The sequence below is a fragment of the Nicotiana attenuata genome, chromosome 5 (genome assembly GCF_001879085.1).
Source record: "Nicotiana attenuata strain UT chromosome 5, NIATTr2, whole genome shotgun sequence".
Taxonomy (NCBI): domain Eukaryota; kingdom Viridiplantae; phylum Streptophyta; class Magnoliopsida; order Solanales; family Solanaceae; genus Nicotiana; species Nicotiana attenuata.
The window spans coordinates 7,055,079-7,080,067 of NC_031993.1; the positions used below are offsets into that span (position 1 = coordinate 7,055,079).

The window sequence follows — 24,989 nt, forward strand, 5'->3', positions numbered from 1 at the left end:
CGACAAGTACTCATCACAGTATTATTTCTTCAGATAGATATAAAATTTCAAGTAAATGAGTACGTATAAAGTAAAAAAGAAGTTTTGTTTCCGATTACGAGAAAAAGCTTGGCCATATAGCTAGATTAAATATGAGATATTGCATACAGACTGATTTAAGATAAAAGCTAGTTGAAACAAAGCTGGAGAAGAACGATAGCCAAGTGAAATTTTATGATTTTAGAAAGCGCCTCAACAATTAATAGTAACACGCCTATCGACCTGAACAACTGTAATAGCCTCATAACCACATTTAGGCCTCATTTGTTTTTTTAAGATTAAGACATATGAATCATTAAGATGTGTATTCAGATTAAGAAATTTGGAATACACATGTGAATATATTAAGATGTGTATTAATATCTGAATAAAAATAATTAAGACTGTTTGATTTTTAACATCTAAATATATAAAATTTATCTTTATTTGAAAATTAATAAACATAAAATTCAAATGAAATACTAACTAATCTAATAGTCTATCAATAAAAGATATAATTTTTTAAAATATGATAGTTGTTGGTGATGATGGCTAACGGGTGAATGCCGATTAGAGACGGTGGTTGGTGGTAGTTTTGGTTGATGATGGTGGTTCATGCTAGTAGCTAGTAGTGATTGGTAGTGGTGGCGATAATGATTGAGGATGGTGGTGGTGGGTGGTGATAGTTAATAATGGCGGGTGGTGGTAGTAGTTGTGACTGAGGAAGGTGGCGAGTGGGTGGTGGGTGGGTGGTGGTAGGCTATAATGATGGGCAGTGCTGACTGTGGTTGTTGATGGTGATGGGGTGGTCAGTTGTGGTAGTTGAGGTGGATGAGTGTTGATTGTGGGTGAGAATGATATATGGTGGTCGGGGTGGTGTGGATAGTGGGTGGTGATTGCCGATAATTGGGGCGGCTATGATAGAGGATGATGGTGGCGTGGTGGTGGTGGTGGTTGAGTATGGTGGTGGTGGTGGTAGTTGATAATGGTAAGCGGTGGCGGTAGTTAATAATGAATATGTGATAGCATCTTAATGAAATTAAGTCTCTGTTATAGATTTTAATCATACAGACCTATTCAGACCTATTAAGTAGTTGTAAAGTTAAGAAAACAAACACACTTAACGATTAAGACCTGAATAATTAAGATTCAGACTTTAAAACAAACGCACTTAATATCTGAGGTCTGAATGATTAAGATTCAGACCTCCGTTAAGTGCAAACAAATGAGGCATTAATACCCTTTCCTTTAAGTAGGTTAGAAATAAAGGAAAAAAAAAAGGATTTAATCCGTCTAGTTCAAATAGAAGAGAATTGCAGCAAATTTTTCATAGAAACTGCACTAAAATATTTAACCCAAAAAAGCAAAATTTTCGGTTTCGATTTGGCTTTTGATTTAATGCATATAGTGCATGCCCCTATTTAGACCATAAAGGAAGTATGTCTTACTAGTAAAAATCTCATGAAATGTTTGTGAAAATTTTCCTCTAAAGCACATAATATTATCTCCAGTTTTCAAATTCCACCGAAGTTGAAAGGAAAATGGCTTGATTACAGCAATAGCGTATATTGGTAGCAATTTCCTCTCTTTTCCTAAAAGAGAGACCAAATTATATACTTTCTCTGTTTCAATTTAGATGAGATAGTTTGATTTGTCACAAAGTTTAAAAAGAAAAGAAGATTTTTGAAATATATAGTCCTAAATGCTTAAAAGATAAAAGCTTTGTGGGGCTACAATATTTGTGTCACTATAAAAATTTCTCATTAAGGGTAAAGTGAATAAAATGAAAAGTTCAAAGTTAAATTGTTTCTAAATATAGAAAAGTGTCATTTTTTTGAAATAGACTAATAAGAAAAATGTGTCATTTAAATTAAAACGGATGAAATATTACTTCCTAATTTATGTAATTCCAATTAATTGATTAATTTATACCCTGAAAAAGATTATCTACTGGTCATATTATTTTCCTTTCGAGCATTTTCATTAATGCTCACTACTTTCCATAAAGGATAACCATCTCCCTTCACCTTTACTTAATTATGGAATATTATTATAGAAATGACCGTGTAATACGTGACGTGGATAATTTTGGCCTATACATTCTTGGCCATTCACTAAGCAACAGTTCGGTCAACGAGTTCACTCGAAGAAAATGGCAAACTCCACCATAAGATTTGGAATATTGGGCTGTGCGGATATCGCACGAAAGGTGTCACGCGCTATACTCCTTACACAAAACGCCACGCTCTACGCCGTCGGCAGCCGTTCAATCGAGAAGGCCCGAAAATTCGCTGCCGAAAACGGTTTTCCGTCGACGGCGAAGGTGTACGGCAGCTATGAAGAAGTGCTCGACGACCCGAATGTGGATGCAGTTTATGTGCCTCTGCCCACAAGTCTGCATATCAAATGGGCCGTTCTTGTAGCCCAGAAGAAGAAGCATTTGTTGTGTGAAAAGCCTGTCGGGTTAAATGTTAAGGAAGTGGATGTAATATTGGAGGCGTGTGAATCTAATGGGGTGCAGTTTATGGATGGTACTATGTGGATGCATCATCCTCGTACTGCTAAGATGAGAGAATTTCTTTCTGATCCACAGCAATTTGGTGAACTCAAAACGGTATGTATTGCTGATGATTTATTCTTTAGTTCAAATTCTGGGGATTTTTAAGGCTATTTTTGTTATCTCATGGAGTCATGGTTAAAGTCGGATTTTGGTCAACCCCATCCCCCAAAAGAAAAAGAAAGAAAGAAAGAGATCACTTTATCTGAATATCTATTGCTATTTCTTTCTTATACAGGCCTGCTAATTGTTTCTGGAGGGCTTATAGTATGGTTACATAAATAAATAAAAAAGATACAGAAAAATAATGCTTTTTTAGAAACTGATAAGGTAAAAATTAGTCATAGAATGATATCAATAAAGGGATAAAAGTTTATCGGCACATGGTGTTTATATCAAATCAATAAATATTTAACATGTATCTTTCATACACATTTATGTAGCGAATCTGGCACTCGATTCGCCATTGAAACAGGGAAGAGGAACTAAGAGAAAAAAAAAAGAAAAGTAATTAAAAGATAAAAATTCAGATTTTCATTTAACAAATAACCTACAATGCTATATTTACAGAATATATATATGAACTTAATAGGGGTACTAATGAAAATAGATAATAAAGTGGGGCTAAACTGTAGTGGTAAAACTAATGAGGGGCAACCTATAAATAATAAAAGTTGACCTATAATCTCCTTTCGTTACATTCCATCCCCCTAATAACAACCTTGTCCTCAAGGTTGGAAATGGATGAATTCAGTAGTAGTCAACTCCACCAAACAAGCACTGATCTTTTCTTCACCAAAGTTAAACGATGTTGCATTTGGAATTATGAGATGGACAGTATATGTTTGCACTCCTTCAAGCACTTGAAATGTGATTCTCCAGGGAGCATTCTTGAGTTTGTGCTTCCAAAACTCATGCTTAACAAAGTCATACTGCAGGGAGAAAACAACATGAGCAGGGATGACTTTATTTGCTAACATAGTATCCACAAAATTTCTGTCAGCAATTGCGTGATCCATAATCATAGAAAGATAAAAGCTTTTGATAGATCCCTCCATTTCTTGGCTTAAAGCAGGGCTCTTCATATTTTCCAATCTTCTGTGAAAGAGTGTTTGTCTCCTTCTTGCAATATATTCTGTGAAAGAGTGTTTGTCTCCTTCTTGCAATATATTCTGTCTCAATGTTTGAATAAAAGGGTCCAATGATCATACCGCTAGAAGTAGTTTTGCCACCACAATCTAGACCAAGTATCCCTAAAAATCCTTTATGTGGAAATGCAAGAGATAACTCTCTGTCTGCAACTCTGTTGGGGTTCCCATGCTTCCATGAACACTTGAGGTCACTGTAGCTGACAAAAAAGCTGAACTGGAACTTACTTAGTAATCGCTCAACCTTCTTCTTCCTCCAATAAACCTCATTATCTTTAGATTGAACATTAAATACCCTGCTTAACTCTACCCATGCATTATTCGGCACACTGACTGATCCAGCAAAGCTATGGCCACCAGGATCAAATGAAATTTCAGGCGTGAAATCCATCTTTTGTGCTTGAAGGTCTTCAGCCACATGAAAACAATGAACTAGTGGAGCATTTAGCTCAAAGGATCCTTCCTTGATTGAGTCACGCACCCACAAGCATCATGGTTGCAAGGGAACAAAGGATATTCCGACAAACTCATCATCAATGTAAATAGAAAGATCACCAAACTTCCATAAAGCACTAGCAGCTTCATCTAATCTAGATGGAAGAAAACTACCCATAGTAAGCATGGCGACGTTTAAGATGAACAATTTTATTGCATCAATTAACTGATTAAAATCTGGAGGACTCATGAGATTAATCTTGAGATAAAGAGGATGATAGCAAGTTACTTTGAGGGGATCATTTTCCTTTGCAAGTGCATTTCTCGCTTGTCTAATCGAGAACACGTCTTTGTGAATAATTTTTCTTTGTACAAGGAGCCTAGTTGGCCTAGGTAGTGCCACCTTTGCCAGAGAATACTTCACTAAATGGTTCCCTAGTGTATATGCCCTCAAATAATGACTTAAATAACCCAAAATAATCAATAGTAAGGTAACCCTGCGCTGCTGATGATAAAGAGTAGCAGTATTGTCCAGAGCTCCTTTCATAGTATTAAGTTCACTTATGGCCATATAGTCTCCAATCTCTTGGCACCCACAATATGCGATTATCCGAAGGGCATTCTCATCTTGAAGAAGTCCTACCACGAGTGTAACAATTTCATACCAATCTTGGAACTATGGGCTCATTTCTCATCAATAAGAGTTTCTTTATGATGTTCTAAACGTCAATACCACACAAGAGGGGGGGGGGGGTGATTTGTGTGGTACCCAATTTTCGCTCTAGAAGAACCTGGTTCTTCTAGGTGTACTAACTACTACTGTTTGCGGAATAATAAGTACATAAAATAAAGAACACAGAGATTTTTACGTGGAAAACACCTGGCTCAAAAGGTGAAAAAACCACGACCTACTATTCAGTAGGATTTTCCCAAACTTCCACTAAAATCACTGAGCCAAAACAGTATTTACAAAACTCTTTGTAAACCTAAAGATTAACTCTAATCCCGTTGTGGCACACAGCATCAACTGTTGCGACAACTTCAAGTCAGCTTATAACTTGAACACTCTAGGTACCTAATACAATTGCTTCTATGAAAGCTGAAAGGTACAATTTTAAACCACCTATTACAATTGAACTAGAATAAAAGAAATACACAATGGAACTGATTCTTCTATCTCGTTCAAGTAGCTTCAGGAGTGCACAATCAAATCTCACATAAATTGCTTGCAAAATCGCCTTGCTCTTTTGCTCTCAATTTAGTTTAACTTCTGCGTATGTACAATACCTGTAAAAGAGAACAATCACTGTCTTTTAATGGGTTAGTAATCAGAGTTTGATCGGGACTCAATTGCTGATCTTCTATCGTAGTTGAGTCCTTGAAGATCTTAAACTCCAACACTATCTTTATCCGGATTGTGTTCTCTTCATATAAGGAGACTTTCTCCCCTTATCCAATGTGCAACCTTTTCGATCAGATCAGGAGATATTGCTTCTTGATCAGTAGGACATATCTCCTTCACGTGCATCTCACATGTATAGGTTGAGCATTACTGTGCTTTACACGATGGACCTGGTACATGACTGAGTTCATTTGTCATTCTTCAAAACTTCACCTGTTCTTGGGCCAACGAATTCCCCTTTTTGATGATGACAAACTCTGTGTGTTTTACTAATTCGAAACCTGTAAGAACTCAGCTTAACCATCGACACTAAATTTAGAAAATTCACTTATCATCAAGGACCGGGTTAATTAGGTTATAAACATCACTTATTTCAGAACATGTAAAGCACAAGATCTCTTCCCCCCTCTTGGCATCATCGAAAAGTTGCATACACAATGTGAATCCCAGATTATAATAAATACTCATGGCCACTGGGGCAACTGCAAGTGCAATCATGGTGCAATCATCAGTAATCAACAAACATATTTAACTATTAAGGTGAGAATAAGCATTGAACAAGAGAAAATAGCAGTTGTCATTGATAGAGATATGTTGCCACCAATAATCCACAAAACAAAGAAAATATTCAACCATGAGCAAAATAACAGAAAAATCCCTAATCTAGGTCACTGGGGGTACTAGACAAGTTCAGGAGACAAAGGTTAGGAGTCTTAAAGCTTGGAGGAACTGGAGGGTTGGGTTTGGAGAAGGTTCAGCATGTTCTGAAGCATTCCATCATTCTTCTCATTTTCTTTGGCAAGCTCAATTCTAAGACCATCCCTCTCAGTTTCCACTTCAATCACACGAGCCTTGAGCCTAGCAATTTCAGCATCCTTAGCTGCACATTCCTGAACCAAAGTCCTAACTTTGTTGTTGATGGGTGTCTTCAGAGATGAACCAGGTTCAATTGGGATGGCATTGACCGGATAGTCACAGGCAAGAAGAGTTTTGATGCCAAAGTGTTCCTTGCTCGAGGCCATTTCCGATTTCTTCAGAGGCACATTTAGCCTGTCCAGAACTGTGGTCAGTATGAAGCCATATGGAGTAGCATGAGCCTTGGAGCCATTTATGACCCTGTCTAGCAATTTGACAATGAGGGCAGGCCAGTTGATTTGCTTTCCTCTCTCCAGGCACTCCATAAGAATCAGGTCCATGTAGTTAGCAGTGTGCCTTCTCTCCTGCCTAGGCAATAAACACTTGTTGACAAACTCAAACACAACCTTGTGCTCAGGCCTCATCTCACTTTTCTGCACAGCCCTAGCTTCATTCACTTCCTCTGAATCACAAAACCTCTTGGTGATTTCAAGGGCAGTAGGGAGGGAGTCCATGCATGGCCACCTTTGCCTAGTATAGTCATCAAACCCTTCAGAGGGTATGTCCAGAATCTCTCCCAGTTTCTCTGCATCAAACTTCACTGGGTCTCCCTTCACCAGGCTACTAACAACTCCATACTTAACATCAGCATTTGCCATAAACTCAATCAGCTCATTTCTGGCTAGCCTACCATCCATCTGAAGGACCATGTCCTTCCATCCTTGAGCAGCTAAAGAATCTACCAATCTCATCATCTCTGGTTCCACTAGGTCCTTAAACAATCTATTTTTTAAAATTTTCCTTCTGCCAAACATGGCAAACCTGTCTTGCTCCTTCTCAGATTCATTCTCTTCTTCGTCTCCACTCCAGTCATCATCATCTGAAACTTTTGTTTGTTTAGCTTTCACTACAGATCTTGTCCTCTTGGCTAGTGTGGGTTCAGCAGATACAGGTGCAGAAGAAGACTTGTTGGAGGAAGTCTTGGGCTTTTTAGGCTTGGGTGTAGGAACCTCTTCTGTTGTACCCCTTTCTTGATGGACCAGTTCCGTCTCCTCTTCCTCAATAAGTAGTACCTTTGAGGATTCTGCAATCTTCCCTTTTCCCTTATCCATTTTCTTTTTCTTACTTTCTTCTAAAACTTTTTGTAGATCAGCTTCACTTTGTTTTACCCTGCTTCTTGTGGCTCTACCCCTAGGCACTGAAGAGGCAGTAGGTTTTGGGGATGAAGCTTTTCTTTTCTTGGAAGGCTTGGGAACAGTTGGGGCTTTTGTTGTGGGAGCTCTGCGTTTCTTTGGGTCATTGCTTGCCCCAACCTTTTTCAGTAGATCAGCCAAGGTTTCTTCAGTAGATGAAACATGTTCATCTCTTTGCTTGCTCGGATGAACCAACCCTCAGCCGCTTCCCCAGAACCACTTCCCCCTGACTTCATGCCACTCTCTTCTAATCTCTCATGTGTAACCCCACATATAGCAAGAACTGCTCCCTTTCCATTTCCCCCCTCTTCACCACATGCACCCTCTCTCTCTTTTTCTTTTTCAAAGTTCTTTTTACCTCCACTCCTACGTCTCTCAGGCACTTCAACATCCCTAATAGGACCAACCAGAACAAACCTAGTCTCTAAGTTTCCACTCACAGATGAACTTACCTCAGTAGGGGATTCTTGAGTCCTCTCAGAGTTATAAGACCCATGTCCTTCCCCCTCAGTAGCTGATTGATATAATTTTGATTCAGAGCTGGAGTCTGAATTTGGAGTTTTGCTTTGCTTCATTTGGCTTGCTTTCAACCTTTCATTTAAAGCCTTCCTCAGAGCCCCAGATGCTACAGTTTTTTGAGCGAGCATTTTCTGCCTTCGTAGCCTAGGTTTTGGAGATACACTGGGGGAGTAGATGAGGATGAATGTGAGGGAGATGGTGGTGGAGGAGTTCCAGGATTTTCTTGTGGGTTAGACATGATGGTCGATTTCTTGAAAGAATTTGGGAATTTTGGACAAGATGGCAATTAGAAGTGAAGAAGAGTTTTTGACGGTTTAGGAATTATGATGAAGACCGGAGAGATGGTGTGTATTTAAAGAGAATTAGACATTTAATAAGTAACGGCAGCCTTTTCAGGGGTCAAATAGAAGTCTAATCAAACTGAATTTCCAGAATTTTAATGATCAATTTGGTTTCCCTAGATATTAGGCAAAAATTACGGTTTAGAGTTCTAGATGGACGGAACTGGTTCAATGCCAACGGATAGAATTTTTCTAGGAATATGACATGTATAGGACTTCTGCTCATGATTGAAATGTTAATCTTTCTGATTGTGCAGAGTATAGAAAACATACCCAAGCTTTCATATGAGCCCATACTAATGAACTAGGTTCTTCATTTAGAACTCTCTTGAACATGCCTCAAATGCCATAATAGAGAAAATTTTGTAAAAGATTAGTGAGTCATATAAACACATGTCACAGGAGTATACTAATTAAAGTATGAAGCTGAGTAAGAATTAATCTAGATATTTACACAAGTTTAGAATTCCTAGCCAAACAAAATATTTTTTTTTTCTCATTTTTTTTTTCATTGTGCATTCTGAAGTGGACCTATTAGGTGATCTTAATCATCCCTAATTCCAACCTGTTCCTCTCAAAGTTTTCTCTACTCAGTGCTTTAGTGAAAATGTCAGCAATTTGTTTATTAGTAGCACAGAATTCTATGAAGATCAATTCTTTCTCATAGTTATCTCTTAAGAAGTGGTGCCTAACATCTATGTGCTTAGTCATAACAGGGTTCTTTGTCATACTTATAGCACTAGTGTTATTACAGAATATAAGAATGCAACCAATTTCAATGCCAAAATCTACCAACTGCTGTTTGATCCATAGCAATTGAGTACAACAAGAAGCAGCAGCAACATACTCAGCTTCAGCAGTAGATAAGACCACTGAATTTTGCTTCTTAGTAGCCCATGACACAAGACATGAACCAAGAAAGTGTGCCATACCTGAGGTGCTCTTCCTATCTACTAGGAAACCTGCATAATCAGCATCAACATATCCTACTAGATTGAAATTACTACCTTTAGGGTACCAAAGACACAGATCAGTGGTGCCTTTCAAGTATCTTAGTATCCTCTTGACAGCAGTCAAGTGAGACTCTTTTGGATTTGCCTGAAAACGAGCACAAAGCCCTACACTAAAAACGATGTCAGGTCTACTGGCAGTAAGATACAAGAGTGAACCAATCATACCCCTATACAACTTTTGATCAACTGATGAACCAGGTTCATCAATGTCTAATTTAGTGGCAGTTGCAATGGGTGTGTCTATTTCTTTTGATTCTTCCATTTTAATCTTTTTGATTAACTCTTTTGCATACTTCTGCTGATGGATCATGGTTCCATTAGGACTTTGTTTGATCTGCAAGCCTAAGAAGAAGTTAAGAGGGTGTTTGGCTAAGCTTATAAGCTGGTCAAACTGGCGTATAAGCACATTTTGGCTTATCTACGCGTTTGGTAAACACCCAAAGTGCTTATAAGCCAAGTTCTTATAAGCTAAAATCAGTCATAAGTCATAAGCTGGTTACCCCAACTTATGGCTTTTCAACTTATAAGCACTTTTAGTTTGACCAACACTTTTACTAGTTTATCCTTAATAATATTTTCTAATTCACAAATTACTTTTCCCAAAATAAATTTCTTGACTTTCTCCTCATTCCATATTCGTTGTTAATTCTTTTCTTTACAAAGCAATTTTTAATTTATAATTTTTTGAAAAAACTTCTAGGGTATTTTAGTCATTTTAACAAAAGAATAGCTTATCAGCACTTTTTAATCAAACGCATCAAGTGCTTATTATCAGTTTCAGCACTTCTATCCAAACACGTAAATGCTTATTTTAAAAATCAGCTTCAGCACTTAAAAAAGCTTTTCAGCACTTCAAGCTTATCAGCTATTTACAATCAGCTAATCCAAACGGGCTCTAAGCTCACCCATCATACTCATTTCAAACTCACTCCCCATTAGTTTTGCAAAATCCTTACTTATCTTATCAGTGGTGGCCCCAAAGATTATGTCATCAACATATATTTGTACCACATGGAGATCATTACCTTTTTCCCTTAAGAATAATGTACTATCAATTTTACCTCTTTTGTAACCATGTTCAAGCAGAAATTTGGACAGTCGTTCATACCATGCTCTTGGGGGCCTGCTTGAGTCCATAGAGAGCCTTGTCTAACTTGTACACATGCTCAGGACATTCTTTGCTCTCAAACCCTGGAGGTTGTTTCACAAACACTTCTTCTTTCAGGTAGCCATTCAGGAAGGCACTTTTGACATCCATCTGATGAAGAGTGAATTCCATATGTGCTGCAAAGGCTATGAGGAGTCTGATTGCCTCTAGTCTTGCAACTGGAGCAAAAGTCTCATCATAATCTATGCCCTCCTCTTGGCTTTAGCCTTGGACCACCAGTCTTGCCTTGTTTCTTGTAACTGTTCCATCTTCATGAAGTTTGTTTCTAAAGACCCATTTTGTACCAATAATTGATCTATCCTTGGGTCTTGGAACTAGATGCCAAACTTGACTTCTCTCAAACTTATTGAGTTCATCTTGCATTGCATTGACCCAATCTGCATCATGCAAAGCCTCAACAACTTTTTTAGGTTCAATAAGAGATAAAAAGGCATCAAAAGCACACAGATTCTTTAATTGTGATCTAGTTTTGACTCCAGATGTTGGATCAGTGATAATGTTCTCAATAGGATGAGAAGTTTGATATTTGTGAGGTTTCACAATCAATTGGTTCATACTAGATGTTTCTCCCATGTTCTGTTGCTGAGGAACAGGGTCATGAACAGGTTCGTTTAGAGGATTTATTTCAGTTCCTCTTTGATTAGTTCCCCCTGTCAGGTTGCCCTAAATAGAAGAACCTGTTCCATCACCTGTTCCTTCTTTTGGTGCCACTTTGACTTGTGCTGAGGCTTCAGTCAAATCCTTTATCAATCCAATGGCTTCATCTTCATGTTCCTGTCTCTCAGAAAGAATGTTAGTTTCATCAAATACTACATGCACACTTTCTTCTATACACAAAGTTCTTTTATTGAACACTTTATATGCTTTGCTATGTGAAGAATATCCCAAGAATACTCCCTCATCACTTCTGGGATCAAACTTACCTAGGGAGTCTTTTCCATTATTGTGCACAAAGCACTTACATCCAAATGCCCTAAGATGGGATATATTTGGTATTCTCTCTTTAAGTAACTCATAGGGAGTCTTCTCTACAAGAGGTCTAGTCATGCATTTTCAGCCTTTGCCCAGAAGCTATGGGGCAGCTTACTAGAAGAAGCATAGTCCTAGCCGTGTCTTCAAGAGTCCTGTTCATTCTTTCAACTACTCCATTTTGTTGAGGAGTCCTAGGGACAGAGAAGTTATGATCTATATCATTTTCATCACAAAATTCAGCAAACTTAGCATTTTCAAATTCAATTCCATGATCAGACTGTATTTCAAGCCATCTATCAAGTAGACATTCTCAATGGAGTGAGAGTCTGTCTTACCTACTTTTCCAACCCCAATAATCTCACCTTTCTTCCTATTTTCAAAGGAGACATTACCTCCCTTTAGGTTTTCAAGTGAAAAGAACTGGTTCTTGCTTCCAGTCATATGTTTTGAGCAGCCACTATCCATGTACCATATTTGGCTACTTCCCTTCACTTGGACCTGAAAAAGAAATCAGGGGTTAGTCTTAGGAACCCAAACTAGTTTGGGTCCCTTTTTCTATAGGCAAAGGGATAAGTCAGATTCCTTCTAGCCCATCCAGGCAGCCTATTTTTTTCTTGAACAAAAGCTTTGTTCTTTTGACTGGCCTTTTCTTTTGCATTACATTCATTTTTGTAATGGCCAGTCTTGCCACAGTGTGTGCAGATTTTGTTCGTAGGAAGAGTGAGGTACTTGCTTTTAGGATCCCACTTAGGTGCTTGAGTCCCATAGCCAAGTCCTCTTTTGTTGCTACTGTGATGTTCTTGTAGCCAGGAGAGTGCATCAGAAGCCTTGTTCCATTTGCAAGTTCTGTCTAGTTCATGTTTTATTTTCCCTAGATCTTCTTTTAATACTCTTATCTGCTCATCCTGTACAGCTCATCCTTCATTTTTCCTAAGTTTTCTTCTAGGGTGAGATGTGTGTGATCAGCTTTCTTCTTTCCTGTTCCTAATTTCAGTTTTAAGTTCTCAGACCTAAGTTCTAGGACACTAGTGTCAAGTTCAAGAACCTGGTTCTTCAACTCAGCATTTTTACTTTCACTTTCATTAGCCCTAAACTCTAGATTTTTGCACTTGGCTTTTAGGATCACACATTCCCTAGATAGTTCTTCCTTCTCATTGCTAATTATCTCAGACTCATCAATGAAGTCTAGCAGTAGCTCAGACAACATTTCTTTAGACAGGAATTTAATCTTCTCTTTGAGATGAAGAATACTTACCTCTTGTTCATCATCTGATTCTCCGATGGCCATAAGTGCTTGTTCATCTCCAGCTTCATCTTCTGAGTCCTCATCTGATGTTTCTCCCCAGGCAGCAACCAAAACCTTTGTTGATCCTTTGTTTCTTTTTGGTTGAACATGTTCCTTCGTTCAGCCCTTTCCTTCTTCCACTCAATTTCCCATTGAAGATAATTCTTGATCATGTGATCAGTCTTACCACATTTGTAGCAACCCTCATTGGTCTGTTTCTCAGGAGCCCTTGGTTTGTTGAAGGTTGTACCTCTTGAAGAACCCTTTCCTCTCATCAGATACTTTTTGAGATCTCTTGTGATCATAGCCATTTCCTCATCCTCCAGATCTGAACCTTCAGCAATTCTAAGAGCCAGACTTCTTTCCTTCTTGGGCGCATCCATTTTCATGGTTTGCCTTCTCAGTTCATAGGCAGTAAGGTTTCCAGTTAGTTCATCCAGCTTAAGGGTAGCAATATTCTTTGATTCCTGAATAGCAGTGATTTTGCTTTCCCAAGAGACTGGCAGAACCCTTGTTAAAATCTTCTCAACTTTGTCTTCTTCAAGGATAATCCTTCCAAGAGACTTAAGTTCATTTGTCAGTGTGGTGAACCTTGTATACATCTCTTGGATGGTTTCTCCTTCCTTCATAGTGAAATTCTCATATTGAGAATACAGCAGTGTTCCTCTGGACCTCTTCACTTGAGGTGTTCGTTCATGAGCCACTTGCAAAGTGTCCCAGATTTCCTTAGCAGTGGTACAGCTTTGAATTATACTGTACTCATCTGGACCTAGTCCACACACAAGCCATTTCTTGGCCTTGGCATTCTTCTCCCATTTCTTCAAATCTTCAGCAGTGCAGTCAGCTCTTGTCTTTGGCACATCCATTCCTTCCTCATTTCTTCTTTGTAGTTGCCAAAGGACCATCAGTGACTATGTCCCAGAGTTCATAGTCCTCTCCTATGATATGATCTCTCATCCTGTTCTTCCACCAGGAATAGTACTGACCATTGAAGAGTGGAGGCCTAGCAGTGGATTGCCCTTCCCAGTTCCCAGGTGGTGCACTCATCTTGATCTTTTCCTAAGGTGTTAGCCTCTTCAAGAATAACCTGCTCTGATACCAATTGATGTTCTAAACGTCAATACCACACAAGAGGGGGGGGGGTGATTTGTGTGGTACCCAATTTTCGCTCTAGAAGAACCTGGTTCTTCTAGATGTACTAACTACTACTGTTTGTGGAATAATAAGTACATAAAATAAAGAACACAGAGATTTTTACGTGGAAAACACCTGGCTCAAACGGTGAAAAAACTACGACCTACTACTCGGTAGGATTTTCCCAAACTTCCATTAAAATCACTAAGCCAAAACAGCATTTACAAAACTCTTTGTAAACCTAAGGATCAACTCTAATCCCGTTGTGGCACACAGCCTCAACTGTTGCGACAACTTCAAGTTAACTTATAACTTGAACACTCTAGGTACCTAATACAATTGCTTCTATGAAAGCTGAAAGGTACAATTTTAAACCACCTACTACAATTGAACTAGAATAAAAGAAATACACAATGGAACTGATTCTTCTATCTCGTTCAAGTAGCTTCAGGAGTGCACACTCAAATCTCACATAAATTTTTTGCAAAATCGCCTTGCTCTTTTGCTCTCAATTTAGTTTAACTTCTGCGTATGTGCAATACCTGTAAAAGAGAACAATCACTGTCTTTTAATGGGTTAGTAATCAGATTTTGATTGGGACTCAATTGCTGATCTTCTATCGTAGTTGAGTTCTTGAAGATCTCAAACTCCAACACTATCTTTATCCGGATTGTGTTCTCTTGATATAAGGAGACTTTCTCCCCTTATCCAATATGCAACCTTTTCGATCAGATCAGGAGATATTGCTTCTTGATCAGTAGGACTTATCTCCTTCACGTGCATCTCACATGTATAGGTTGAGCATGACTGTACTTTACACGATGGAACTGGTCCATGACTGAGTTCATTTGTCATTCTTCAAAACTTCACCTGTTCTTGGGCCAACACTTTAACATAAGCATCCCCATGCTCAAGTATTGTTGCAAACTTACCAAAATCTATATCGGCTATTACAGAGTCAACACTGCCAATATTCTCACCCACTACCCCTGACATAGATGGTTCAGGTTCCTGAGATGAACCCTCCTCTTTCAAGTAATAAGCTAATAGAATCAGGCTTGTGATTGCTTTGTCAGTTGTAACTAATGATAAAGCACTAGAAAATTCACCAAAAAATGCCACAATGCTGAGATTTAGCAGGTCACCATTCCTGCCACCTATTATAACTGCTTCAAATGACTCCATTCTACATTCCAATATCAACAATAATGTTGTATATTGCATTATGCCATCAAGAAATATTTGTAGCTGCCAATCTTGAATATCAGTTTTGACCAATTTGTTAAGAAGTTTCAAAACAGCCTTGTTAAGACTTTTGACATATATATCAGTCAAATGATTGTACACAAGCAACTTTAGAGGGAAATCACCAGCCTTCATTATTTGGAAAACCATAGAGGTTTGTTTAGATTCATTTATCTCTGGTTCTTCTTTAGCAAACGGACAAATCCACGCGCTTTCATTTCTTTTGGGATTTTCATTGAAAACCTTTCCCACTATATTTAGTGCAACTATCGGGGACTTATTCACTCCAATTTCCACCATAGCTATCCCTTCCTCTTGGGACCTCTGGTGACCTAGCCCAGCTATACCCTGTTGAGGACACTTACCAAATAACTCTAATAAATCAGATTTGACATACTCAAGGACACAAATATTCTCGAAAAGCGTATCACAACCTAATCTAAACATGAAGATTTTCTGGTGTGCTGGATCGTTATTGACCAAATTTTGGGTATCTTCTTTGAAATAAGGAAGCACTGGTAGTTGATCATTCGAGGAGATTTCTAGAAGTATATTTACTGGTTCATCTTCCGGATCCTCTTCCTTGCCTTTTTCCATCTCCACCTCAGCACCTCCATTAGTTTGTTCATGCTCATTACTGAACTTCTCATTATCCTCTACACCGTTGTTTTCTTCAGTATCATCAATGTTAACAAAATGAGTCTCATAATCCATACAAATTTGATTATAAATACTTTCCCATTCATGGATGTCCGTAAGGACAATAGAGACACCTCCGGTGCTTTCAAAATCATCTTAAATTTTTATTGACTGAAGCACATCAAACAAATCAGTGTTGTCCTTTAGAGGACATTCCTCAAACAACTGGTCCGTACTAATCTCCAAGTAATCAGCGACAGCATTAGCAGCAACTGCATCTTTGATCTCAATTCCTATACCATCTATCTCCAGTTGTTCAGTCATGTCAGCATCATCCCATTGCTATCTTTCAAATTGATTTTCTCCCTCTGAGGAATTTTATCGAACACATGAACCTCAATTTCTCTATTTCCTTCCACAACTAAAGGCTGGTCCTCTTTCATTATTTCGCTTCCAACAGAATACTTGGGCGCCCATTCACCATTGCTGACTTGCACATGAACTCGCCTGACCTTCTTTTTACTTGAAAGCTTGGCAGCAACAGATTGTCGACCAAGCTCATATTTGTGCTTCTTCCTCCAAGCTTTTCTCTTGCCACCGGTGGCACATCGTTTGTGCTTAGAGTCTCGTGCAACACTTGTGGTTCTAGGGATACACTCAAATCCATATGGATTAGGAAGAGAACCGAGATTTGTATCGTAGCAATGATTTGCATATGAATCCTGCATCACACCATTAACCTCAAAGCCATAAGGATGCTGATAAAATTCACCACAATAGTTCCCAGTGCCATAGGATGCCATATAAAAATGAGAATATGTTTGGTAGGACTGATTAGTGCAATGATGTTGCAGAGTGAACCATTGCTCCGTTCTTGTCGATTGGTCGAACGTTGCAACGGAAGTAAAGCCGAAGACCGGTGGCTCTGATACCAATTGTAGCGAATCCGACACTGGATTCGCCATTGAAACAGGAAAGAGGAACTAAGAGAAAAAAAAGAAAAGTAATTAAAAGATAAAAGATTCAGATTTTCATTTAACAGATTACCTACAATGCTATGGTTACAGAATATATATATATATATATATAAACTTAATAGGGGTACTAATGAAAATAGATAATAAAGTGGGGCTAAACTGTAGTGGTAAAACTAATGAGGGGCAACCTATAAATAATAAACTTGACCTATAATCTCCTTTCGTTGCAATTTATGAGGGAGGGTCTCTTTTTTTCTTTTTTCCTTTTTTTTCAAGGACAGGGCACTTTCCATTTTTGTTGAAATTAATGAATGCACAATTGGTGATCTCTGTCTTTTTGTCAAAAAGGGTAGTTGGGTAAAGCAACTATCTCATCGGAGTAGTACGGACTTAGTCAAGTAGAACAGGGTTGCACTGTTTGAGGGATAGTGGATCCAAAAGAGCTGAATGCATAGGAGGCATTCATATAGTCCGGCTCAGGCTAGTTTTTGGATTTAACTAGTTGATTAACTGAGTGACAGTGACCGCGTTAGGGGAACGGGTGGAAGTTTCAATATTATCGGAACTAGAATGCTTCTTCATCACGGTGAAAGAAGGAATAGTCAAGAAAAGCATAGGTGTTTTTGAGCATTGTAGAGCAAGTTGTAGGATAAGTTATCATTTTTCGACTAAATGGTGGTCAAAGGTGTAAACTAATGTCTATCAGCGATAGTGCATTTGGATGCAGTACTTATTTTTTAACCCAATAAATGACTGTTCATGACCCTGTCCCCACTGGCAGAACATAGGCTTAATATCCCCCTATTGCCCATTCAAAGGCAGACCCAAGATTTTAACGCGACTGGTCATCAATATTCTGCTCAACCAGTGCCTCCTAAAGGCATTTAGAGAGGATGCCAAGTGATTTAGATTAACCATTTTCACGGTATAGACATATACATATACACACTATCTGCCTAAGTTTACGGGGTCCGGAGACCCCTCAAGGTTACACATAGGTCCGCCTCTGTACCCATTAGGCAAACAGTTAAACCTTGTACAAACTTGATTTAGGAAGTCTAATCCTAGGTGTGAGTTGAGGGGCCTTGATCTTAAGTCAAATGGAGGGCTTCTCGGGGGCGGAAGGTTACCTTATGCAGACATGCTTTTTAATTCCATCTATATTTTTAGAATTTGTCGCATGTGACAGTGACACATTGGAAATCCAATAGAGTGAACTGTATACACATCATTGATAGAGTTGACCCTAACAGATTTAGGCTTTAGTTGATTGATTGGTGCTTTTGTTATACAAAGCTTTCATGGTAGTACCACGTCTGTAGTTTTATTATGATTAACTTGAAGCAATGTTTTGCAGATCATTAGGTTGCCTGTTCTGCCACAAGGGCCTCCATGTTCCTTTGAGTAGGATTTCATAACGGGTTTGAGTTACTTATTGTGAAACTTCCTTTGATCGATCTTGATTCGCGTATAGTTTCTGGAACTGTAGGATTTGATAACGAGTATGAGTTATTGTGAAACTTCCTTTCATCGATCTTGATTCGCATATAGTTTCCGGTACTATGGACCTAGTTGCACTAGAGAGACCTCACTTGTACAAGCTTGTTTGTGCCAGAATCAGATCCATTTATTATCTTATTGTATTGACATTGTTTTGCAATGTTCTATAAGTATTGATTAGCTAAGTATTCTTCTTGCTCTCTGCTTTCACTTATACAACTACATGCCCTTCTGCTGGATTCAGTGCTACGAATTTCTTTATATCTGCTAATATTAGTAGTCCTGAAGTTGATATCTAATGAGCTCTGCAGGTAAACACTTGTTTCACATTTGCTGCTGATCAGAACTTCCTTGAGAATGACATTCGAGTAAAACCAGATCTTGATGCTCTTGGTGCTCTTGGTGATGTTGGGTGGTATTGCATTAGGGGTATTCTGTGGGCTGCTGATTTTGAGCTTCCCAAATCAGTAATTGCTTTACGCAACCCTGTGTTCAACAAGGCGGGGGTGATTATATCATGCGGTGCTTCTTTATCGTGGGAAGATGGGAAAGTGGCAAGTTTTCATTGCTCTTTCCTATCCAACTTGACAATGGATTTAACTGCTGTTGGAACAAAGGGCACGTTACACATTCATGACTTTATCATCCCCTTTGAGGAGAAGAAAGCTTCATTTGTCTCAGCTGTAGAATCTGGATTTAAAGAACTTGTTACAGGGTGGGAGCCAAAACCTAGCGAGCACACGGTCATGACTGACATTCCACAGGAAGCTCTCATGGTGAAAGAATTCTCTAGGCTGGTTGCAAGTATTAAAAACGAAGGCTCAAAACCTGAGAAGAAGTGGCCAACTCTTAGTAGGAAGACAACTCTGGTTTTGGATGCTGTCAAGGCTTCGATCGAAAAAGGTTTCGAAGCTGTGGAGATTGTAAATTGATGATTAGGTATTGTTGATACTATTGCTGCTGGTCACACAAATTGGATTCTTCTATGAATCGATGCTACGCTTTAAATTTGCAGTGTAGCTGGTTTGGTTTGCATGTGTGATTGTATCTGGTTTGAGCATCCTTGTATAACTGCAACCAATAAACTTCTCGAATTTCGATTATGAACATGATCAGTATGTTTAACTTTAGAACCTTGGTTTACAATTTACATCATGTCGTGTGATCTATTGGAGACTATAAAAACTAAAGTAAGTGGTGAAGGTAAGTGACCATGTCTCATTATAATAAACATCAGACAACCCAAATTGAATTAGAAAACAGTATTGAAGAAAGCTGGCAAAGAACCATCTCTGTTTACCTTCCTGTTATGTTATAATCTCTATCTTCACCACTCTAGCTGCAGGTGGTCAAGGGGAGGATAGAAAAGTGTAGGAGGAGCATCTTTTCAACCAAGGAATTGCTTGCCTCTGTTTCTATAAACTTTCAACTAGTTTGGAATAGTTTCCTTAAGGAAAGAGAAAGGTGTTTGATTATATTGTTGTACTTAAGTTCTCACGAAGAAAATTTCATTTGCAAAATTACCAACAATAAGGAGCGGATGCAATAAAATTTAAGGGAACAATTAGATATGAAGAGTTATAAAATAAAGGGAAATTTTCATAAAGCACTATTTTTTAGTAGTAATTAGCCATCTATAGATACCGTTTGCTATATTACGGATTATAGATAACTTTTATGTGGTTATAAGATGTATTTGATGTATTTAAGCTATTGTATTCATGAATACAGTAACAAAAATAGGCGTGGATCAGGGAAGTCCAGCTAATCAGTTGTTGTATTCGAGTGTATTCGACTGTATTCATGGTGTGAAACATGGGATTACAACTGGACAGATTATTGTATTCGACTGTATTCACGACGTGAAATAGGGGATTACACTGTTTTTAAAACGGAAAGTGAATCAATTAACATAATAGACTCCTAATATAACTCAACAAACTCAATTATAACACACAAATTTTGTATTTTCATTTATAAAAAAGATTTTCAACCGAAAAATACCCCCAAAACATAGCAATCTTCAGAGAAATTATATAATACATCTGAATACATAAATTATATTAATTACAAAAACTTATGAATACATTCACGACATATAGCGAGATAGTGAATACAATGAAATACATAAAATACAGCGGGATACATTGAAATACAATGAGAAAAAAAGACAATGAATTCAATGAAATACATGGAATACAACGAGATACATTGAATTACAATGAAAAAAAAGATAATGAATACAATGAAATACATTGAAATATATTAACAGAAAATCATCCTACAACATCCATATCTCCACGCTCACCATCTCTGGAGACATCTTTGTCTCCACTAACAAACCGAAGTTGGCAGAGACAAATATACTTGAGCAACTCCAAAACTCAAACATGGAGATTTAACCCTTCTAACATATTTGGGATTCCAAGAACAAAGCCACTTCTGATCTTGGAAGGCCATAAAATAAAGTTCAAAGAGCATTTTGCCTAAATGCTTATCGCATTATGTTCCCAAAAAATAAAAAGTGTGCAGTAAGTCTACTGGCGGCTGCTGTTGTTGGTGAGAAACCAACCAGATTAAATGTTCAATAGATTTTAAACCGGCTGAAGCAGAGAGTGAACCTGCTCTGAAGTGGGCTTTGCACAAATCCGGTGGAAGGAAGAGGAGATCGAAAATTTTAATGGGATGGGGGAAGAGAATGAGACGTATCAAAGTAGAGAGAGAAAGAAAATAGTGTAACTGATTAGCGTGTTTAGTGGCTTAGGGCTAGGAGGTAACCAAAATTAAATATTTTGCTATAAACCTTAAAAGGTATCTATAATTTTTTTAAATGATATTTATTTAAAATAAATAAGGTGTTAACCTTTGCTGTAGAAGATAAAAATTCCTAAAATATATGCTGTGAGTAGGTCTTTTTACTCCGCTATTAACGGTACCAACTAGAGAGGTGGTGGACAGAATAAAATTTCACACCCTTAATAAGAGATCTTAAATTCAAAATTTCTTGATACAAAATACTTTATTTTTTCAATTATCTAAATTGATTAAATTTTGGATACCGAATAACTAACCAAAAAAAAAAAAAAACAAAGAAAACGGGACTTCTTTGGTCCCGTCTCATGTGGCAACGTCAAGGAGGAGGCATTTTCTATTAAGCTTATACGTCATATAAGTATATCTAAAGCAAATACAACTCCTTTTCATTTTATGTGTACACATTAATTAAGGTGTTGAAACATTTTTCTATTGTATGATTTTTGAACATATTTTGCACCAATTTTTAATTATTTTGTCTCAGTGTATATTACAAAATTTAAGAAAGGACTACTAGTACTTGTTGTAAAAAATAATTATAGATATTAGTATGACTATAATTTAATTTTAAGAATAAAATATTAAAAATTTAAAGTTAAATTATCTCCAACTATATAAATATTTTTTTATGACAACCTAAAAGAATGTGTGCCATACAAAGTAAGACAGAGAGAATATAATTGCTAATGATTTCTATTATATTTATTACTTAATATGTTACTTTCAAAATGCTTTTAAAAATTTAGTAGAGTTGATGTCAGAATTCAACTAAAAAATACTAAATATTTTGATCATCATACTTTCACTGTTATCATTTTTATAGGACAAAAGAAGTATGATGATTCTAAATCTAAGTGTTGGAGGATCGAGGTTTTGATGATTAACAAAGTTTGTTTAGAGGAAATGCTCTAAGAACTAGGTCCTCAATGTAGCTAATGAACTGCTCTAAGAACCAGGTCCTAAAGGTCGCTTGATCAATGGTTCTTGGAAGGCAGTAACTTTTTTCACAAAGTTATTTAAGTACGAATTTGTTGGAAGAGGACAGCTAACATGATAAGGATCGTTGTCCAAGAAGATATGCTTGCATAAGTGATAGACAAGAGTCCCAAGAATTGTGTAGTCCTTGAAGCTGTAGGAGTCCTATCAAATGAGAAGCTGACTGTACATAGGACCCCTAAAATTTCTCGGAGTCTAGGAAATTTAAATACTATCTTTTGGATTGCTGAGATTATCCTTTTGCACATCAACTGTGGAACTACATTTTCAACACTCAAGTCGATTACTAGTGTTAGTGTTCTTCTTGAGTCAGTTTAGTCAATGTGTTTTAAGAAATCGAGTTGTAATTGTCACACCTCCTTTTTCGAGGGAAAGGAGTTTTTCCAATTAAAGCGAAATTATTCTAAATGAGATTATTTATTTAATTAGAGTCGCCGCTTGAAATATTTATTATGGTGTCCCAAGTCACTGGTTTGTTTTAAAATTCCAAACCTAGGAAATTGACTCTGTTTTAAAGTCCGCAAAGCACAGAAGGCCGGGTAAAATTTTTTGTTTATCCGAGAGAAGGTATTGGGAATTCTCGGATTCCGCAATTTTAGCACGGTCATTTTAATCATACCTGGCTTAAATAATATTTAAATACGTATTTTTTGAACCTATGTGTGTTTTACCTTTTACTACTTTTAATTATGGCGTTATGGATTTATCCTTTGAAATATATTACAGTGCGTAAATCCGTTTTATTTATGGCGCTAAAATCATGTCACGAGTGCGTGTACACAATTAATCATGCTTTATTAATTATTAAGATTATATTTGGCCAAAGTCGCGCGAACGCGTATTTTAATTTTATTTTGGGAATATTATGTCACGCGAACGTGTACACAATTAGGATAGTAAATTAAATGCCCGCCTAAAGCAATTCTACAAATATTCAAAGCTGTTGGATTTGTAATGTTTGAGGTCATATTGAAGGCCCACAATTAGGGAAGTGTATAATCAGATATAGTTTTGGCGTTAATGTAACGACCCAGCCGGTCATTTTGAGAATTTGCAGCCTGTTCGGCGGCTTAAGGTCTCGAGAATCTTCAAATTATGTGTTATGACTCGCTTGTGTGGTCGAGTTCGATTTTCGGATGATTCAGGATCAAATTGGAAGAAGGATTCCTGTTTTAGAAGCTTAAGCTATAAGAGTTGATCAGAGTTTTAAATTTTGTATACACGACTCCGGAATGGCGTTTTGATAATTGCAATAGCTTCGTAAGGTGATTTTGGACTTAGGCGTGCATCCAGATTTGGATTTGGAGGTCCGTAGGATAATTTGAAGCATTTTGGCGAAAAATTGGAAAATTAAAATTTTGGAAGGTTAAGAGGTTTGACCAGGAGTTGACTTTGTTGGTATCGAGCTCGGATTGCGATTCTGAGAGTTGCATTAGCTCCGTTATGTCATTTGAGTCTTGCATGCAAGATTCGATGTCCTTCTGGGTTGATTAGATATTCTTCGGCACGAGTTCTGGAAGTTGGAAGATTTGAAAGTTCATAAGTTCGATTCGAGATGCAATTCATAGTTTCGAGGTAGTTTGATGTGATTTGAGGCGTCGAGTAGATCCGCGTTATGTTATGGAACTTGTTTGCTTGTTTCGACGGGGTCCCGGGGGCTTGGGTGTGTTTCGGAAGGGCTACGGGCCATTTTCTTATGTTTTGGAAAGCTGAAGTTCTGATGTCTAATGTCCTTCTACGCGATCGCGAAGATACAGACGCAATCGCGTAGGCTATTTGGTGAGTAACCCATTTTACTTATTCGCGTTCGGAGTGCATGGTTCGCGATCGCGAACGTGTAAATTCTTCTGCATCGCGTTCTCGTGGAGTTGGCCTTGCTGGGGAGCCCCACTTTTTCTTCGCGTTCGCATATCCTTGCTCGCGATCGTGTACATTGAGGCTATGATGAACCGCGTTCGCGCTCTTCGTTCTGCGGTTGCATAGTGCTTTTCTTTGGGCAGTGATATTTCACCTTCGTGACCACGTCCCTTTGTTCGCGATGGCGTAGTGCATAATTGGCAGCTAATATTTTTCTTCTTCGCGATCGCATATAAGTCTTCGCTATCGCGATTCATGTTACCTGGGCAGCAGAATATAATTTCCAAAAATCGTGGGTTTTGTCCATTTTTCAACTTTTGAGCTAGAGACCTCGGATTTGAGCGATTTTTGAGGGGTTCTTCACGTGGTTGTTTGGGGTAAGTGATCTTTACCCAGTTTTGATTTTATTTCATGGTTTTATCTTATTTTTATCATTAAATTAGAGAATTAAGTTGAAAAATTGAGAAAAAATTGTAAATTCTTTCAAAAGTGTAAAATGATGATTTGAACAACGAATTGATATCGGAAGATGATAATTTTGGTATGGTTGAGCTCGTATCGGAATGGGTGTTCGGGTTTTATGATTTTTACCGAGTTTCGAGGTGCGACCCTGGGGGTTGACTTTTAGTTTTTGATAAAGATTGAAACTTTATTTTTCGAAATTTCTTCCTGTGAGTTTTATTTATGATTTGAAGTTATTTTGGCTAGATTTGAGTTGTCCGGAGGTTGTTACACCTGAGAAGGTCATTTTAGAGTATCAGTCTAGCTTCTTTGAGGTTCCCTAACTTTTTGTAGGGGTACTACCCCTTAGGACTTGAGTCATTTGTGCTAATTGTGTCATGTGAAGGCCGTGTACGCGAGGTGACGAGTACATGCTCGGGCTTATTTTTGGAAATTTGACCCTTTAGGGCTCTTAGGTTC

The 24,989-nt window shown here is 37.9% G+C and overlaps 1 protein-coding gene across 1 annotated transcript; it reads left to right on the plus strand.

The window, feature by feature from the left end:
* On the plus strand, positions 2,091-19,551 carry LOC109225232 (uncharacterized oxidoreductase At4g09670-like). The gene is made up of 2 exons (XM_019389830.1): positions 2,091-2,632; positions 18,713-19,551. The coding sequence occupies exons 1-2, from the start codon at positions 2,171-2,173 to the stop codon at positions 19,331-19,333; spliced, it is 1,083 nt and encodes a 360-aa protein (XP_019245375.1). The 5' UTR covers positions 2,091-2,170; the 3' UTR covers positions 19,334-19,551.